At 46.8% G+C, this 19504-nt stretch overlaps 2 protein-coding genes across 2 annotated transcripts in view; one reads left to right on the top strand and one right to left on the bottom strand.

Annotated features, from left to right (window-relative positions):
* Nucleotides 1-434: 434 nt before the first annotated feature.
* TMEM170A (transmembrane protein 170A) lies at nt 435-3050 on the bottom strand. Its single transcript, XM_061375836.1, has 3 exons — nt 2877-3050; nt 2612-2782; nt 435-1489 (listed from the first exon to the last, which is right to left on the bottom strand). The coding sequence occupies exons 1-3, from the start codon at nt 2992-2994 to the stop codon at nt 1359-1361; spliced, it is 420 nt and encodes a 139-aa protein (XP_061231820.1). The 5' UTR covers nt 2995-3050; the 3' UTR covers nt 435-1358.
* Nucleotides 3051-3240: 190 nt separating this feature from the next.
* The window catches only part of CFDP1 (craniofacial development protein 1), a 66851-nt gene continuing 50587 nt past the window's right edge, over nt 3241-19504 (top strand). Inside the window, exons 1-4 of the mRNA XM_061375834.1 lie at nt 3241-3473; nt 3545-3650; nt 4238-4460; nt 6215-6315. Coding sequence (XP_061231818.1) covers nt 3419-3473; nt 3545-3650; nt 4238-4460; nt 6215-6315 — 485 coding nt within the window. The 5' untranslated portion in view covers nt 3241-3418. The remainder of the gene's footprint in view (nt 3474-3544; nt 3651-4237; nt 4461-6214; nt 6316-19504) is intronic.

Here is a 19504-nt window from a genome sequence, read left to right as displayed (position 1 = left end):
GCAAAAACACTGTTGTGTTCTGCAAGGCTGGATACAGACCGAACCTTCCCTTGGCAGCCCATGCCATGCCAGTGGCAGAGCCATGGGAGTGGCTACATAACCCTTCATCCTTGGCACTCAACCTCACCTTCTCCAAGGTCCCCCAAAACCCAAGCTCTCAGGAAATACCCAGCCAGCTACTGCAGCACCCCAGCCATGTGGCATGTCTCCTGGCAAAAGGCCAGCTCTAATAGTTAAAAGTCACTTAAACCAAACTTAACCAACTCATTCTGAGAGACCATGCTGCCTGCTGGCAGGGGTTGGACTGGGAAATTGGAATTACTGGGGCTCCTCCCAGGAGCCTTGCAGGAATCCTACTCGGCACCATGCTGTGAGCTGGCTGCCTCTGCACCCGGGAAGCCCCATATCCCAACAACCCACCACCAACCAGTGCAGTCACCTAAGAAGCAGTGTGCTGAGTTTTGTATAAACTGCCCAGCAATGTTTCCATGTCAGCAAAGACACCCAGTTCCACCACACCACTGTAAACATGATCAACAAGTAAGAGGAGAATGGAGAAGTTTAAAACCACGAGTCTCCTTCAGAGCCCAAGAAGCAACAGTGAGTGCTCACACATGTGCCCTGGGATTCCCAGTGTGGGCAGTGGAGTGTAGTGCCCCATCAGCTGTGCTCTGTTTCTCAGGCAGAAGGTACACAGTGCCTGGAGGGCTTCACTGTAATAAAATACACAAAGATAGCAATCCTTTTTACACCAGTTATTCCCCCCACTGCAGCATTCATAGTCATGGTTCTCAGTGACAAATTTGTGATTTCATCTGTCTAAAATGATTCTTCCTTTTGCTGCTTCCAAATTCACTACGAGCAAGAGCTGGTATTCGGGCCAGGAAGAAAACAAATTAACTTTCTCATTTAAAAAAATCACATTAGAAGAATTCACTGCAAACAAAGCAGCAAGAAGTCAAAGCATTAAGTGAGCATTACTTCAGTCTGTAGCACTGGTTCTAGCCCACAACAGCTACTGTCACCTCCTAGCTACATTCTGTTGCTAGAATTCATCACTGGTAAAAGGTAGATGGGCCTTCTGCTCCAGACGTCATTTAGCTTCCTATCCTCCAGGAAAATAAAGTTTCACTTGGCACTTAATGTTACCAAAAGTAACAAAAATCACCATTTTTTAAGCTTAATTTCCAGCCATGCTGGAAGCAGGAGCAGGCCCTTGGGTTACCTTTATCCAGCAGAGAAAGCACACACCCAGGCACACCTCCCATTGTGTTCCCTCTGATTTGTTTCAGAGGTGGCACAGGCAGCAGATCTTTTGCTCTTCCTTTGATTTAAGAGCTCTAGTGCCTGAAGAAGAGCTAGAGAGTGGCTAAAATGCGTAGAAATGAAACCACCACCACGCAGAATGTCTGGCCCACTCCCAAAATGAGGGCTTCAAAGGGAATCATTTTTTTCCCTGCAGCTCTGTAAACTCCAGCAATGGCAGCACCTGCAGAGAGGAGAAAAAGCCAGAACGTGAATATATAGACATATGCTATCATACCACAGAAATGAAGGGGGGAATCTAGGAGGATGGGAGACCAGGGCAGAGAACACAGGGGCTCTGTGGGAGAGGACTAGCAGAAGTGCTGGACTAGGTTTGCCATGACAAACCTCAGCCGGTAACCGACCTGCGCTGGTAGGAATAGGTAAATTGGTAGTGAAGATCTCCTGAGTCCTGCAGGGGGTGTGGAGGTTGGGGTGGGTTTGGACATACTTTTGTCACAAGATCCTCTACACCACAGCCCACAGCTGCAAAGAATACCCAGTTCTTGGCACAGACACCAAACCTGTGCATGGCTTTTCTGTGAGTGCTCAGAAACCTGAAAGCCCACCTGTCTCTGCACCTGACAGGTACGTTTGGAAGCCCTGACAAAGGGCTCAGTATTGTTATGGTTCAACTCTTTCAAACATAGAATCACAGAATAGTTTGGGTCGAAAGGGGACCTTCAATAGTCACCTAGTCCAAAACCGTTGCAGGGAGGAGGAACACCTTCAACAGGTTTCCCAGAACCACATCCAGCCTGGCCTTGAATATCTCCAGGGATGGGGCATCCACCACCTCTCTGGGCAACCTGGAGCAGTGTTTCACCACCATTACTACAAAAAATTTCTTCCTCGTGTCCAGCCTGAATCTCCCTCTTTCAGTTTAAAACCATCACCCCTCATTCTGTTTCAACAGGCTCTACTAAAAAGTCTCTCTCCATCTTTCTTATAGGCCCCTTTAAGAACTGTAAGGCCACAATCGGGTCCCCCCCGAAGAAGACCTCCCTTCTCGAGGCTGAACAACCCCAACTCTCTCAGCCTTTCCTCATAGGAGAGGTGCTTCAGCCCTCAGATTGTTTTTTGTGTCTCTCCTCTGGACCCTCTCCAACAGGTCCATCTCTTTCCTGTACTGAGGACTTCAGGTCTGGACGCAATGCTCCAGCACCAAACATAGACCAAGGGGGGCATAAAGCTAAAACACCCATCTCCTCTGTACCCCAGGAATGCCGCAGTTGGACGCGCTCCCAAAGGCAACCTCTGATCACCTCAGAGGCACCCTGTCGCGGTTATCGATCATCTACCGTACTTGTGAGGATGCCGGCGGTAATGGGTCCCACGATGCCCATCAGCAGGAGGCTCACGGACATGAACCTGCCGTACTTGTGGTGCCGGAGCGTGAAGAGCGCTAGCAAAGCTGCCGGGACGTGAAAGGAGAGGGAGGACACGAGCGCCCACAGGAAGACGCCGTACCACATCTCTGTGGAGAGAAGCGCAGTGAGGCCTGCGCGGGGCCAGCGGACCAGAGGGGCCACGGGGCCCCGCTCTGAAAAGGCCCCGCGGCGGGACGGTACCTGGGAAGGTGGAGAGCGGGCTGGAGTAGGTGGTGGTGCCATTGCCGACGCGCGGCACCAGACGAAGGCTGAGGATCTGCTGCAGAAGTCCCCCACCACCCGCTTCGCCGCCCTCCATCCCCGGGCAGGGTTCGCAGACGCCATTCACAGCAGCACTTTCCGCCCCACCCCTTCCGATCACCTTAGCCAATGGGAAACGTCGCGCGGTGACAGACAGGGCCCTTGGCCAACCAACTCTCGCTCGCTGCGCTTCCGGGCCGCCAGGGCCATCCCCACCCTCGCGTTGCTATGGGAACGGCCATAGGTCGCAAAGAACTCTGGGCGCCCTCCCTCAGGTGCCGTCGGTCGCGGCTGCAGAGGCGCTCTAGCCTGCTGGTAGGTCTCTCGTCGCTGCTCCCTGAGCTCCGGCACAGCCTTGGAGGTCTAGGCGTCTGCCGACCCGCTAGGGGGCGCGCGAGAGCGGCTGCGACGCTCTGGGCAGCGGTGTTGCGCGCGTGAGGCATCCGCGGAGGCTGTGAGGCGGCTGGGCTGGGGTCGGAGCCATGTCGGGGTCGGAGGAATACTCTTCGGCCGAGGACGAGGACTACGTGCCCTCAGGTGAGCGGGGCGGTCCCGGTACCGTTGTTCCCGGTTGTTCCGGTCCCGGTGCTTACCCGCTGTGCTTCCAGGTGCGGAATACAGCGAGGACGACGTGAGCGAGCTCGTGCAGGAGGAACCGGCGGACAGCCCACGGCCGCCCCGCGGCAGGAGGATTCCCCGCCTCCCCGCCAGCAGGTACAGCAGGTTCCGCACGGGCGCGGTATCCCGGGGGGGGAGAGTCCGCCTTGGCCCGGCCGGGAACCGCCTTCGCGAGTGCTCGTTCCGCCGGTCGCTGTGGTGAGGGACTGGGGGATGAGAAACGGTCTTCTTCGTTGTGGTTCAGCACCTGAGATCCTCAGGCTTGAATGAGATCGTCCTGAAACCCCCCTGCAGGAGCCCGTTAGTTTCCTTTCGGTAAGGCAAAGTACTTTTGGTGGGAGAAACCTCCCATGTATGTATTTTGAGGCTGCATCCTGTCCACCTCAGGTTCTCCTCCTCTTGTGGTTTCTGCAGTATCCCAGAGCCCATTATACCCTTCCAGGTACACGTATATGTGTTACAGTCTACTTCAGGGAGACGGTCTGCTTCAGTCCTGTGGTATTTTCTGAACAGCATCGTCTTTAAATTAAGCAGCCTCACCCCCAAGATAAGGGGAATTGCCCTGGTAGACTGTCTCAGTATAAATATGAAATGCCATGTTGCTTCACTGTTCTGCTCCACAGTAGTGTTGCAGCACCTCAGTATAGGTATTTATATCTTTTTTTTTTCGTGTCTGCTCTTAGGAAGAGGAAGAAAGGAGGTCTCTTGCTAGAGCCAGATGAGATAGAGGAAGAAAAGACTCAGAGGAATGAAGAAGAAGAGGAGGAGGAGGAAGTGGATAATGTAGAGCAGGTGGAACGAAGAAAAGAAGAAGAAATAAAAAAGAAAGAGGATGCTCTTTGGGCCAGTTTCCTCAGTGATGTGGGACAGAAACCCAAACCAGAGACTTCCACTCAGGCTGAGAAGGTAATGGGGCCCTGGGCTTTCACCCATGGAGGATGGGGAGGGCCAAAGCTTTAGAGCCGTCAGTTGGCTGTACCTGGTGGCAGGTGTCAGTCAAAGCTGGGGGAGGCTGGGCTTATCGTTGCCCCATCTGCTTAGTAAACCTAGAGCCTCATTGTGAGCAAACTGTAAGCTGCTGGTTTCCTTCTGACTGGGGAGGCATATGATCTAGCAGTGCTGCTTCTGGAGCTGCTTGTCTGCGTCTCAGAGTGCCAGCAGAGCCCTGCTGGCTTCCCTTTCTGGTCCTGGATTCTCGTGTGATGTAGAAGTGGCATAGTGAGCTTTGGTCTGAGCTGTGCTGGTGGCACAGCTCTCCCCTCAGGCTTGTGCCTTTCCTGATACTCCAAATAAAACAAGAAAGGGGGGCTCTGTATGTGTGTGTGCATGGGGAAACTGAAGAGACTCCTCCTGACATCTCAGTGCTTTGCTCTTCATCCTCATACAGTGAGGGAGGGTGGAAGATGCTGCATGTTTGGATGGGCACTGGTAACAAGAATGAATCGAGCTTTCTCTAGTTTCCTTTATATGCCCCATTAAAGTGGTCTTGCTCCCTGTCTGCTGAGGTTCTCCATAGGAAGAATTCTGTGTGTAATTGGGTATTTGAAAGAATTTGGTTCTTAACCATATGCATTTATTTGCCTTGCAAAGCCGTTCACACTGAAGGTGGCAGAATGGAAGAAGGTACCAAAGCTCACCCTCTTTTCTTCAAACTGTCTTGGTTTTTTCCCTTTTTGAGTGATCAGGAAAAAAGGTATTTTCTAAGAAAAGTCTGGACTCCTGAATCAGTGACACTTGGCAAGTACAGTTTCTCACTGTCTGAAGCTTATTTCTCTAAGTGTTGGAGGGTTGCAGAACAAGTGTAGCCATTCAGTCCTTGCTTCTGAACCCTTCTGCTTTTCTCCACCTCACTTGTTACTGGCTGAAGTGATGACTGCAGGTAGAATTTGAGAGGAGGAGAGAGTAAAAGTTCTCTGAGCAATGCTACAGGCAGAAACCTAAAATGTGAGTGGTCTGTGAAAGTTCCCCCATGGCCTAGAAAAATTCTTGGAACGATGCAGTTCCTCTGTTCTCTTTGTTCTTAATTTGGACTTCAGTTGTCTGCTTGAAGATCTCAGTGGTACGTGGCTGATTTAGAGCAAGAATTTCGGGGGTTGTTTTGAATATTTGTAGGGTGTGAGGCTTTTTATATATGCTGTTAAAAGCTGTAGTTGTGACTGAGTAAATTAAGAAGCATTATTGCCACACTGCTTAATAAAGATATTTTCCTCTCAAATAGACATTGTTGACAAGTAGCTTATTAACTTCAAAGTTGTCTGTGAAGATCAGTCTTGTGTTCTGTGTAAACAAAAACAACTTGAGTAAAAATAAACATATTTGGGTGCAATCCACACAGTTTGGGAGAACCAAGTCTTAAGACTTTTGCTTGCTTTCTGAACCACAACAGTGTATTCTTGCTTATTCCTACATTTAATTATAATTTCACGTCTCATTTTGGGTTTGTTTTGATCCTTAAGCTCCAGTAAGAGGCTGGAACCAAAGTGGGGAACGTCCTTTTGGTGGCAGGGGTGTTTGCTTCCTTTTGCTTTCTGTGGATGACTTGCTTTGACTAGCCAGCCTAAATTGCAGTGGGACTTGAGTCTGTGTTGGGTCCTTGGAGTGATAACTCAGCTTGGCTTCACAGATTGGTTAGTTTGCTTTCTCCTTCATGTATTTTGTAGGCTGAAGGAGAGAGGAGTGGGAAGAAGCTTCAGGAGAAACCAAAGGATTCAGGAAAAGTGACAATCACCAAAATGTTTGATTTTGCTGGTGAGGAGGTCAGGTAAGTTGGCAAATGTGACACTGCAGACTCAGAACAGAGTACTGCTTTTCTGTGGGCAGGCTGGAAATGTGCTTTGAAGCATGGTGTATCTTTTCCCTTTAAGTTTAAGATATCCCTATCTGAGGGCTGCAGAGTATCCTGGCACAGGCTGCCCAGAGAAGCTGTAGCTGCCCCATCCATGGCACTGTACGAGGCCAGGTTGGACAGGGCATGGAGCAACGTGTTCTTGTGCAAGGTGTCCCTGCCTATGGTAGGGGGTTGAAACTGGGTGAGCTTTAAGGTCCCTGTCGTGGTTTAAACCCAGACAGGCAGCTTGTTACCCACTCCCCCCCTTCTTGCCCTCCCCCTACTCCTGGGGGAACGGAGAGGAGAATCAAAAAGAAATGCAACTCCCATGGGTTGAGATAAGAACAGTTCAGTAACTAAGGTATAACACAGATCACTACTGCTGCCACCAATAATAGTAATGATAAGGGAAATAACAAGGGAAGAGAATACAACAACCCATCACCAGGCGACTGATAACTTGCTCCCCCCAGCCCGACCAAGCACCGACCGATACCTCCTCGAGCCCTGCAGTCCCCTTAGCCCTTCTGGCTCACTCCCCAGTTACATCCAGGGCATGACATGCTGTGGTATGGAATACTTCTTTGGTCAGTTTGGGTCAGGTGTCCTGTCTCTGCTTCCTCCCGGCTTCCCTCCTCCCTGGCAGAGCATGAGGCTCACAAAGTCCTTGTCCCAACCAGAACATCATTTTTATCAGCTTTGTTCCCAGCCCGAAAGTCAAAACACAGCACTGCACCAGCTACCAAGAAAGAGAAAAATGACTGCTGCTGCTAACCCAGGACAGTCCCTTCCAACCCAAACCAGTTCGGTATTTGCAGACCTCAGTCTTTGCTTGATTTCATAATACTCCTGAAAATTCACGTTGACTTTTCCATCTGGACAGTGTTTAAAGTGGTTGGCAAAGCTTCCCAGTGGCTCTGCCCACTGGAAGGGTTGATACAAGGAGAAAAACTGTGTAGAGCCGCACGTGGATGACAATAATGTTTTATTCCTTCAGTCTAGTCCAGGCCCTCTGTTGGGGGCAGGATATTTGCTGACACTTTCCCTGGTGATATTCACAATCCGCTGCACAGATCTTTAGACAGTAAGAGGTGTTTTGCTCAATGCACTAATAGCTGAGGGCTTTTACCTCTGAAACAGCTGCAACAAAAATGATGGGTGCAGGAAAATCATCTTTAGGTTGAGTTTAGCGTGCAATGTGCCTCTGTGGATGCACTGCAGAAACAGGCAGCCATTTTATAAATGTGTAAGACCAGAACAGAGAGGCCTGGGTGAACCCACGTGAAATCTGAATGCATTATGACCTTGTGGTGATTACCACGGTATTTTGTTGTGCTTTATTTTTCCAGTAGGTAATTGTAAGCCTGGTTTTGTCCAATGAGAATTTCGTCTCTGTGTGTGACAGCAGAGGGCAGCAGTTCCCAGTAGTAACTCACACGTTTTAATCTGAAGGGGGAAGCAAGAGAGCAGGGGCTTCTGCTGCTGTTGCTGTTAATGTCAGTACTGCTGCCTGAACTGTTTGAAAAATCTGAGGAGAGCCATAGTAACAACTTCCCTATTTCCCTGTACAATCCAGGCTGTGGGAATACCCTTAATTCACTGATGAAATGGCAGAGAACTGTGCCACTGCAGCTTTTCTGAGATAGAGGATCCACCATACCCTTTCCTCAAAGGAAAGGCACAGGCTTTCCTGTGGACAGATAAAAATCTGTAGCAGAAATTCTGTAGCAAAATTTGTCTCCTAATGCACTCTCCCTTCCTCAGCTGCCAGCTTAGTTGCCTCCAATTTTGCTGTTCTTTTTCGTGGTTCAGACCCGATGTTGCAGAAAATCAGCATGCAATCTTGTTTAAAGCCTGGACATGTCCATCTGTGTGTTGTAGGTGTCATGTCCTACCATGAGCATAGACATGTATCACTTGAAGGGGTTGATTTACAGGGAAGCTCACTGTGTGGGCTTCCTTTAGAACAGGAGTCTTCCACCTGTGGAAAGGAGTTATTTTGTTGTGCAATTTTTTGAGAAGTATAGGACCCTTTAAAGCAGGGAGCTAGCAAAAATGTCTGCCTTGAACCTTCTTGTTCACCTGTCTCTAGGTAAAGAAGCCACAGATAATTACAATTTAAGCCTAGAATTACTTGGGTTGGTCTAATTCTGGCATTCTAGATTTTGTGTGGTAGCTAAAGATTCACTTTGCCAGTGCTGCTCTTGCTTTTATCAGTAATACTCGTTGGAGTGGTTAGAGAAACTTAACTTCCTCTGTCATTCAAGAAGTGACTTGGCTTGTGAATAGAACATAGCCAGGGCTCCTAAGCTGCCGAGTTTGTGCTTTTGACATCAGTATCTTATCTGTAGGGTTTTTTTATAGCTGTAGCTATGTTAGCTAAAGGTGTATTTTTCTGCACCAGTTGCTTTTCTGGTGTCCTTTGTACTGCTTAGTGCTGTTCCCCTTGGGCACTGCAAAGGAATCGATACACGTGTCTACTAATTTTTGATCAAATAGACAAACATGGGGGGGGGGGGGGAAAGGATGACAGGAGACTGTGATCTTGCAAAAAACCACAAAGGCTAGTGTGGGTTTTGTTTACAGCAGCTGTTCTATCAACAGGTTACAGAGCCAGCAACAGACACTGCAGCAAGCTATGAGGACCATTTTCTGCTGGTGCCAGAGTTACAGTGTGCTGCTTCCTTTGCTAACAGAAAAATCCTTGAATGTTTTTTGTTCCCATGTTTTTTGTAATATTCGGAGCTGAAGCTTTTGTGTTGTTTGCTACATCTCACAACTCTAGATGCATTACAGTGTTAGCTGTGGGTAGAAGGGATTACCACTGCTTGCAACAACTGCTACTTTCCAGTAATGGCAGTAGGTCAGGGCCAGAGGGCTGCTTTTACTTTAGAATAGCGAGAGGTTGTCTTTGCAGTACCCTGAAGTCTGCAAATGCTCTGAATACCAAAGGCTTACTTCCTTGCCTGGGGAAGCAGCTGGCACATTGTAGTTTATAAAGGCCAACACATGATAGTTATGTACGTGCAGTTGTCTGTCTTTCTGGACCAAAAGAAGTGAAATGAGAGAGCTCCCTCTGTTGCTTTCCGTTCTAAATGGTTTGAGGCTACTTTTGAGTGTTCCTCTTTTGAAAGCTTGAGAAGAATTTAGATCAGTATTTAAGCACTGGTAGATTCAGGGCACAAATTTTGATGGTCTGCTCACTAAAGCTCTTAACAGAAGATCATTTAGGCCTCATCTCATGTTGCAGAACAGTGTATTTACTCCTGTAAGAAGATGGTATAATCTCTTGCAATAATTGGAGTGGCAGAAGTCTCTTGAAAGAGATCTTCAACTGCAGGGCTACACTAGAACAGTGAAAGACCTTCCTCTTTAAGCTGTCAGCTCTCCTATAGGTAATTGTTGCATTTAATGCCAGTTTTCATTAGCATGTGCTTATATCAGTTCCTAATGCTGATCTTTAGGTTCTGAGTATTGCAAATTACCAACCACCAAATAAAGCATCAAACTTAGTGGCTTTTAATTTTATAGAATATATGATTTAATATTAGGTTGTAAATCCAAAGCTTTTGAATCCTAGAACTAGAAACAATCTTTCAACTGATTTCTAAGTTGTCCACTTGTGACTTTTCTGTCTGCTTGTCATTCCTCCCTGGTGTTAAATGGATTAGGGGCATCAGTTGACTGTCACCCAAATGGCTGTAATTTTGGGCAGCTGGAGCAATTTGGAAAGGTAGCTCAGCATCTAAATGTAAGTTCAAGTAATTTCTCCCTGACAGAGGAGATGGAAGCTCCTTTGAAACCTCTGGTTTATGAACTTGCCTCACAATGCAGGATGTATGGTTGTGTTAATAGGGAATTGCATCCCTGATGCTAGGGTTTATCTATTGTGAAATACAGTTGCTGTATGTTGAGGCCTGTTTTCTCTTTGGCACTTCAGACTGCTTTGGCCCTTGGCTTTTTTTAAACTGCTGTTTTGCTTAGTGTAGCAAAATGGTTCTCTTGTGCTCCTTCAAAGAAAGTCAACTTCGTGTCAATCCAGGACTGCAGCAGAACATGGCTCCTGTACATACAGCTGGCCCAGCCCCCTGGTGGTCATTGCAGGCAGTGTAACAGCTTGAGAGGGAAGAGTGAAATGAGGCCGTTGTAGGACTAGGTTTTAGTTTGGAACATCTTCTGTGCACCTTCATTTGACTTGTGGGAAGCAAAACAAAATTTAGGGGAGGAATGGTGGCTGGCTTGGGTGCTAATTCAGGAATGGGAAGCCTGTGTGTGACACCCTGCTCTGTTCTTACATTGCAAATTCCAAATAAAGGGTTCAAAGCTAGAAGCTTCCTATTTCTTACATATGTTCTTTGTTCATGTGGTTTAAATCCAGAGCTTTACACATTTGAGCTATTCTGCTACTGGGAATGTTGTCCTGGTACTGCAGAGTTGCCAGGCTGTATTGAGAGTGTTGTATTGTGCTGGCAAAACTGTCTTGTGGTGCTTCAGTGACCCTTGAACACTTCTCTGTGCCTGAACAAAGCAGCCAAGCCAAAGCAAAGCCATAGCAGGACTCCACTCTCCATCGCTTGGGAGAACCCTGCTTTTTTCCTGAAATCTGTCACAGCTGTCTTTGCTTTCCCACAAGGCTGTCATCTCCAGGAGCACCAGTCTGGGATCCTGGCGCTGCAAGTTGGGCAATGGCCTCAGGCTTCTGCACCGTGGTCCCTTCCTGCTCAGTCCTCACTACTGTAGATAGGTGGTAAATAGCTGACTTCTCAAAGGCAATTGCTTCTGACCCTGGAGGGCTTGCAGATCAGATTTTGCATTAACCCTGGAGTTTTATTCTTGAGCTTTTTCACTGTGTTTGCACACTCAGAACCTGTTTCTTTCAGCACCCATGTGTCTGTCAGTTGTGGTGTGAGCACTTCTGGGCTTCTTCTAGAGACAGAATTTCCAAGCATGCTGAAGGCATCATTCTTACTGCAGTGTCAGAAATTGGCAGAGCACAGAGCCCTGACCCTGAAGCACCTACAGGCAGGGAACTGAGAGTTTACTGTGGGACCTTGCATAATGGATAAATATTACTTTCATATTTGAAGGCTGAGCAGATGGGTGAGATTTTACATTTTGACTGAAGCTCATCTTTTCAGGTTGAGCTCCATAATCTTTATCTGCTTCTTAAGTGCCTGTTTCCTAATTAATTTTGGCTGCTTCTGAAAGTATTCTTCAGTGTTTGCCTGATTAAAGCTTACTGTTGCTTTGGAACTTAATGCTGGAATGCCTGTGTTTGGTGGAGCAAGAAGCCCGGCACAGTACACTCTCTGGGAGAGCTCTTGGCTTAAGTTCATACCCATGAAAATCACCTGATTGAGGGTGCTGGGTTTTTTTTTCCCCTCCTGCTCCAGGGGACATATGATGACCCAATTCCACAGATATTGTTTGGTTTTTTTTAGACAGCTTTTAGGTGAGTTTTAGTGAGGCATTTAGTGCAGAGGCACATATAAGGGAGCAGAAAGCTCTATGATGGTTTTGAAGTTCCTGAAGGCTTTACAGATTAAAAGAGAGAAAATCCTTAGCTTTCCTGCAGAACTTTCTGTCTATGTATCTCAAAGCACTTTTTAAAGAAGTGTTGTTATTCCTTCTTTGGGAATGTGAAAACTGAGGCATGCTGGGGTTGCTGTCAGCCACTGACTCATCGGGGCTCCTGCATGATGGTCTGGCTATTCTGATGCCATGGCTCAGGATACCCAGGGGTTCAAGCTGAACTTGTACATAGCACGCATCTAATCGAACTGGAAGGGCCAGTGCCAAACATACTGGACGATAAGCAGCATCATGTGGAGTGTGTGACTTGCTGCTGGATACAGTTAGTGTTTATATAGTTTCATAGAAGGAACTGTGCAAGCTCATGACAAATAAATTTGTCTGGGCTGTTCTACGTGAGACATGAACTCCACCTCTGGATAAGGGCTTCCTGCTGGTGACTCTTGTAGGAGACTGGATTTGTGACCTGCGATAGCCTCTGGGCTACTGCAGTATGACTGCTTCTATTTGTATGTCCACTATCCTGTGAGGAAACAAGTTGTGCTGGCTACGTGTGCTGAGCAAAGCAGCAGCTTGTGTTCTAGGTTAAGGAAGGTGATGATTCATAGTGCAGCTGTTCCATCATAGAGGCAAAGTACAAAGCTTTTAAAGAGATACATAAAGTATCTGATTAATAACCAGATAGTTATTATATTAACCTGAGCCAGTAAAAAAACCAGTGATTTAAGTTTATATTTCATCTGCCACCATTGAAGTGTAGGGTGAAAGAGAATCTGATTTTCATCCATTACCATTTTAAATGGTTAACATCTGGGATGTGCCTGGGGAAAGAACAAAACAAAGCAAAACACAAACTCCTTACTCATTCTGTGTTGCTGCTTCACAGGTTTTCAGCCTACCTCAGGGAATCAAGAAAAAAAGATTGTTCAGAGGATATTGTTCTGAAGTTGGAACTTTAGGACCTTAAATTGGATTGGTGTGTTTTTGGTGGTGAAATTCATGATTTTTTGAGCACGAGAAGCAACGGTGAAGTGAAGTGGCTTAGGGCAGGTTCTTGTCAGGGGGCTTTCCTGTGCTAATAAAAGCCCTTTCTCAGTAAATACTACAGATATCCTTTGTACAGAAATAATACTGACAACAGGAATTATGTGGGCAGGGCTACAGGCCGTGGCCAAAGTTTGGTGTTTCTGGTGTCCCACAAAGTCATCAAGGTCAACGTATCCTTTAGCTTAGGCCTGGTTGAGTGGGGTGGTGAGGTCTGTTCCCAGTCTGTGGCCTGAGCTGTGCTGCTGGACTCTTCACCTTGGTGAGCTACCCTAGAGAGCTGTGCAGAGCTGGTTAAGGGCTGATCTATTCCCTGAGGGCAAGAACTGCTTAGCTGTGTGCAGCAGTGCTGGGGTTATGATTCAGTTTACGCAGTTTTATTGCAGTTGTACGATGCAACTTCTTGGGGATTTCTTGATGCTGCCTCTCATTACTGAAATACTGATTTTCTTTTTTTAATCTTAGCTCATCTATGTGCTTGTTGAACAAGCATCTATGTTCTAAACTGCTCAATGTTTCTAACCCCAGATCTGCTGTCCTCTTCTGAGCTTCAACCTGTTGGATTCCAGCCATTTTTAGGAGAGAGTAGGTGGAAATGGCATCAGGAAAAGTAGATCAGACATCTGAGAACAGCCTGAGCTTTCCAAAGTACTTGTTCAGCCTCTGATTTCCTTCTCAGTGGCTGTGGTGTCCTCTCTGCTCCTTGTGAGACAGCTGAGACTAGCCAAATGTGACAAAGTTGGGAAATAAAGGGGATGTAAGCCAAGGAGTTTGGGAGACTAATACCTATTTTATTGCTTTACTTTCAAGACAGTTAAGGTTAGCTGTCTTGGAAAGACAGAAGCTGCTGCTCCTGCTTCTTCCTGGCAAGCATCAAGCCAGAGTGGGGAGAGGCCGATGGAGTTAATATGTTTCAAGGGGAAAGGGGTAAAAAGAGCAGGGAATTCACTGCTACAGGTCTGGGGATTTAGAGCTGGCACAGAGAGCAATTTTAGAAATGTGTAATTGTCCGTCTCTGTTCTTGCTCTCTGGTCTCAGCATGGCTCAGTCAGATGTGCTGGGCTAATTAGCACTGAGAATATGTAATACCCTTAACTCTCCTTACTTTGTAACACTTTTCGGGAAACTCAGCGGATGAATAATAGGAAGGGGTTGGCAGCATGCTCACACTTCTTGCTGGGGTGAATATTGGTCATTTGTTTTGTGCTCATGTGGTTTTGTGCAATGCTGAATAAAGGGCAGTTGCTTTTAAAATCAGGAGGAAAATCAGTAGTTTGGGTGTGCATCTCTCACTGAGGTTTTAGGTAGTGTGGCACATGTCAGATCAAGGCTGATCTGTGTGTGATATGTTCTATACATGGGGGGGGGGGGTTTGTTTGTTTGGGGTTTTTTTTTTTTTGCAAATGCCTGTGCTGTATTGCTTGTATATGAGTGATCAGGCAAGTGAGCATTACCAGGATCTGTATTCCAAAGCCTTATATATGCAAAGCCCTGCCTTTTTTCCACGTGGATAAGCAAGTGATACACAACTTCCACTAGGTGAGGTAGATGGGTGTTGCAGCTTAGATAGGGAGGACAATTAACGGAACTAATAGGGGCAAAGGAAGAAACTGCTTGTATTTTGGTGTGCTTTGGCTACAGTAGCAACAAAGTGTTAGGGAAAGGCAAATGAATTTCAGTAGCCCCTTGAAAAGGCACTCCAAAGCCTAGCCTCTCTGAGGACTTTCGTTTCATGTTGGTGACAGTGGTGCTGGATGTTCATCTAGGGTGTATTCTCAGCCCTTCTTGGCTAAGGGGTTCTAGAGAAATGGATTCTAGCCACTTTCCAGTGATGTGAGACTCTCACAGTGCAAAAACCTTGGCTTTTGAGATTTTTGCAGAAATTCAGTCTGAGCATTAGGAGCCTGGGGATGGTGCCCTGGGACCATAAGAGAAATCAAACCCCCCTGCATTGCATGGAATATCGCTGTGACAGCTGTTTACGGGTGGTGTTCTAAAAGCAACTGGTTGCTTTTGTACAAACAAGCATCAAAATGCAGATTTTGGCATAATGGAATGAAGGCGTCAGCCTGTTCCTGTCCTTAAACTATTGCTACTCTTGGAAGTCAGATCATGCCTCAGTTATCCACAGCTTATATTGGCTTTTTCAAATTTAAAACCAACTATTAAAAACCAGCTATTGATTTATTTTTTTATGGTTGGTTGGTTTTGGCTTTTTTTGGAAGCCAGTAGGTGAATATGTTACCTTTCAAAAGATGCTTAAACATGAAAGGGTCTTGGGGGCATGTTTTGATAACCTTTCCTCTGTGTGCATCTGTTCCTTGGTGCTTCAGATTTCCCTGGGGAATCCTAATGCTGTACAAGGCTGATTGGCACGCTGGTGGCTCAGGGATGAAGTCATTAAGTGTGAGCAGGGGTGTTGTCTGCTGGTTCACCCACAAGGCGTTTGCCATTCTCAGAGGCAGCTGCAGAAATGGAAACTTTGTAAACAGAGTGACAAACCTAGCCAGAACTCTAAGCCAGAGCATTTACTCCTAAAGTAAATCATGTTACTGTTTGCTTAACGTGCTTTGAGAAGGGGAATGGTCTAATGAACAGCTTCTATTCAGGGTTAGTAGCTGTGCGGATGAGGCTTCTGCTTAGAGAGAGAAACTGAAGCACAGAGAGGCTGTGACTTGCAAAGTGTTACACAGTAGTGCCAGCTTCATCCAGTTCATTATCTGGCATTCATCAACATGCTGACTCCTGTTGTGTTCCTTTATTACCATGCTTCTGAAAACCCCAAAGTGATGGAGCAGATGTTCACCTGAAAGTCATCTTACGCTTCTAATACTGCTTGACGCTTTTAAGGAAATAACTGGTATGTGCTGGTTTCATTTGTTCGTTTTTGCTGGTAATCAGTATGATGGAAAAGAAGGCTCAGCTGGGATCCCCAAAGGTGGGAGGGGTCTCAAAGCATCTCCAAAATGATGGCTTGGCCTCCAGATTAACTTGGGCATTTATAGGTCTTTCAAACCTGTGGTATCTGGGGGTTACATGAGCATTGGGAACTGAATGGCCAGCTGCATTCTCCCATCTTCATGTTCTTCCAAGTGCTTTCTGCCTGCATGGTGTATAGTTAATATGGAAATGTAAGTAAAAATCCCACCATTCCCCAGTAAGTGAGGGAGAAGGCATTTCTGTACGTGGCTCTCGGCAATTCCCTGACTTCTAAAAATCTGGAAACAGAAGGCACTTATGACCTGTTTAGGTCTCTCAGGGGTTCTTTTGCTGAAGGGGATTTTTTGTCCCTCTGTTCATGACTTCATCGCAGGGGCCTCAGATCCAGTCCAAGCATTTTGCTGCTTGCCGTCTTTTCCTTGCTTCCAAGCTGCTGTGTCATTCCTGACAGCTCCAGGCTCAGAAAGGGCCTTTGATGTCTGGTGAGATGCTGGCAGAGCTGCTTTGCTGCCCTTGGGCTTCGAGTTTCCCGAGATGGGAAGTGAAGCTTGCAAGGTGGATTTTGGTTTTTTTTCTTCCTGTTAACTAAGAAGTTCTGAAGCAAGAGGATTTCTATGTTAGCCTGAAGGGCAGGCAAAGCTGTTTGCTGTCTTACTATCTCATTAACACTTTACAAACCAAGTCAAACTTAGTCTGGGATTTTACCCATGGGGATATTTCTGCTTTGTAGTGTGCTTTGGCTCCTGTTGTGATCTGTGTAACCTTTGTGTCCCGTGTTCATAGCTGTAAGTGTATTTTGTACCTCTGACTCTCTAATACTCCTTCCTTCAGCAAGAGGAAAGATGCATTATGTGAACATCGCATTGCTTTTTAGCAGTGGGCTTGCAGGGATCTATCTTGTGTTTGGTGTACTTGCAAGTTATAGTTACCAGGGTCAAAGCACTGTCATGCTCACACATACAGCAGCTACATCTGTTCACATGGATTGCTCAACTCAGGGTGTGTACCATAATTTGAAGTTAATTCTTTTGGTAGGTAAAATAAAAATTATGGGGTGCCACAAAAGCTAAATGCATGGTGGATTTTGAGGCAGTGTGATGGGGCTGGCTGAGGGAATAGTTATCCAGAGAGGCAAGCAGAGACCAAGTGCTTGAAGAGATGTAAAACTGGGGTGGATAACCTTCAGTCAACAGGGAGGTGAAGCCTTGGGCCCTGGCCATGAGTCAGCTACTCCAGAGAGCCATGTTTGTTGTGCTCTACCTATTGCAAGGCCCAGTGGAAGCTCAGTAACTGCAGTCCTACTTCCTCTTGGATTTAGGGAGCTGGTTGCAGAAGCAGCAAACAGAAGCCCAAAAGGGGCCTGACAGCTTGGTCAGCATCTCAGGTGGCAGCACTGTCCATCTGTTTTCTTTACATCTGTCACAGAGTCTGTTATGCAGGAGATGATGGAAGAGCATTTGTTCCCTTCAAAGCTTACAAGGTCAGGATGTGGATGTCAACAATTACTTTTTATCCACTATTGATATTAAAATATCATCTGTTCCCAGATGAATTGGTTTGAGGTGCAGCCTCGGCTGGCTGCTTGGACAGAGCACGCATTCACTGAGGAGCAGCACCAGGCAGCAGTGTTTCCTTTGCCTGGTATCAGGAGACTTCTGATCAGATTGGTTTCTGTTTAAAGACCAGCCAGAAGCTTCTGTGCTGATAAGCAGCCCACAAAATTGTCAGTCACTCCAGCCTGGTCTTGCTGGTGTTGCTTCAGGGAATAGGCTCAGTTTCCCAGAGAACAACTTCTCCCACCCGGTTTGAAGCTTTGGAGAATGGTGTGTTTTTTTCTGAAAAGGAGAAAACAAATCTTTTGCTTTGAAATAAAAAAAGTGCTGTGACCTGTTAATTTTAGCTTTGTTTGCTTTGCACCATTCAATCCAGCATAAAATACATACCTAGTGGGCAGGTGTAGCCTGAAGGTTGAGTTGTGCAGGGACTTAATTCTCTCCTGGAAGGTGCTGAACAAGTGAACTCTCTGGCTTCAGGCTCTTACAGGCTGGAGCTCCTGCCAGTGCATCTGCAAGTATTCAAGGCCAGGTTGGGCTTGGAGCAATTGGGTCTAGAGGTAGGTGTGCCTGTCCGTGGCAGGGAGTTGGAATGCAGTGGGCTTTAAGGTCCCTGCCAACCAGTCTGTGATTCTGTGATCTGTTTGTAGAAGCTACCCAGGACATGGCAGCTCAAGCACAAGAGTCCACCAAAGAAATACTCAGACAAAATATTCCTCTTGGCTCAGAAGGGATTACGGTTTTTTTACCAACAACTGTAGAAGAGTTTTGCTTGCTTCTCAAGTGATCATTCCAGAAGGCTGGAGGACTGTTTAATGAGGCTAGACACAGATGGGGAATACTGGGAAAAAGAAAAAAAAAAAAAAATAATTAGCCTCATTTTCCCCCCACCTTGATCTGTGATTCCCCAGAGCTAACAACATTAAGATCATGTGGAAAGTCTTATAATTGTGTCAGGTCTAAACTGAGGCAGGTTTCCCAAGTGGGGACTGTGTGTTCTGAGTACACCTGGCAAAGAGCTGGCATTTTCCAGAGCTTCAGCTCTTGCTTTCCCTTTCTCAGCATGGTCAAAAGAGATGGTACCTTTGTGCTGCTGCAGTTAGGGATCCTAACTACCAGCTCCAAGTCCCCTTATAACCACAATACCAGCATATGCTTCCTCAGCTTGATGCACATCAGGCATTTTGAGGAGAATGCAGTTGTGTTGAGCCACATGGGTGTAAGTTGGAGGGATTTTGGCATTTGGGATGCACAAGGTTGCTATTACACAGCAGTTTGTGGACAGAAGCCTGCAAGCCTTCCTGATGTGGCTGTTTGTCTTTCCCAGCTTTCCCTGTCCTGCCTCAAAGACCCTGCCTCCTTTTCCCCTCCCTGCTGTTGCACTTCTGGAAGGGCTTGCAGGGCACCTTGCTCCTGAGCCAGGCGCTTTTGTGACACTGCACCCTTGGCATCCCTTATGCTAGCTCAGTTTCTTGCAGACAGGACTGGGTTCAGCTGTGCTAGAGCAGAGGCACCTGACCACTGCACTGGAGTGAGTCCTGGGGTGCTGGTGCTGTGTGTGCCATGGGAGCAGGAATGGTATGATGTGTAAGATTGGGACCCCCTTCATGCCTGGTAACTCTGCACCCATTGTATGACCAGGGCACAGGAGACAAGCTGGTGTATCAGGCTTGCTGTGCCACTGAGCCAAAGCATGAAAATTTGGGTTTAACCCCCTTCTGTAGATTAGGTAGAGCTATATGAATGGGGTGCTCATTTTAGCCTGTATTCCTCCTTCCCTGTAGCTGCTTAGGTGGCTATGCAGACTTCTGGGAACAGATCAAACACTTCTTAAATTAGGATGCTACAGTTCAGCACTGTGTGTGCTCTGTGGAATGACTCTTGGGACAGCCTATGGGTTTCTTCACATGCTTTGGTGCCCAGCCTGCATGACTGGGCCTTTTCCATGCACGTAAATCACAGCATTTCAGTTGGAAAAGGTGAAGGGAAGAAGGGTGACAAGTTCTTGAGTGGAAGTTGGAAGTAATGTATCCATACCTGGGGACCAGAACAGC

Source organism: Neopsephotus bourkii, unplaced genomic scaffold (genome assembly GCF_033783945.1).
Source record: "Neopsephotus bourkii isolate Nb327-2 ecotype Australia unplaced genomic scaffold, CSIRO-AGI_Nbou_v1 NB_1678, whole genome shotgun sequence".
In the NCBI taxonomy this organism is placed as follows: Eukaryota; Metazoa; Chordata; class Aves; order Psittaciformes; family Psittacidae; genus Neopsephotus; species Neopsephotus bourkii.
Note: the sequence above shows the minus strand (reverse complement) of the source record. Positions and strands in the feature narration are given on the sequence as shown.

What these genes read in the sequence shown, in the direction of transcription:
- TMEM170A (XM_061375836.1), bottom strand. Translation starts at nt 2,994, where the DNA reads ATGGAGGGCGGCGAAGCGGGTGGTGGGGGACTTCTGCAGCAGATCCTC. An exon ending in CCCGCTCTCCACCTTCCCAG is followed by an intron (nt 2,783 to 2,876) that starts GTACCGTCCCGC and finishes TTCTCTCCACAG; the next exon opens with AGATGTGGTACGGCGTCTTC. An exon ending in TACCGCCGGCATCCTCACAA is followed by an intron (nt 1,490 to 2,611) that starts GTACGGTAGATG and finishes TCCTCTCTGCAG; the next exon opens with GTGCTGCCATTGCTGGAGTT.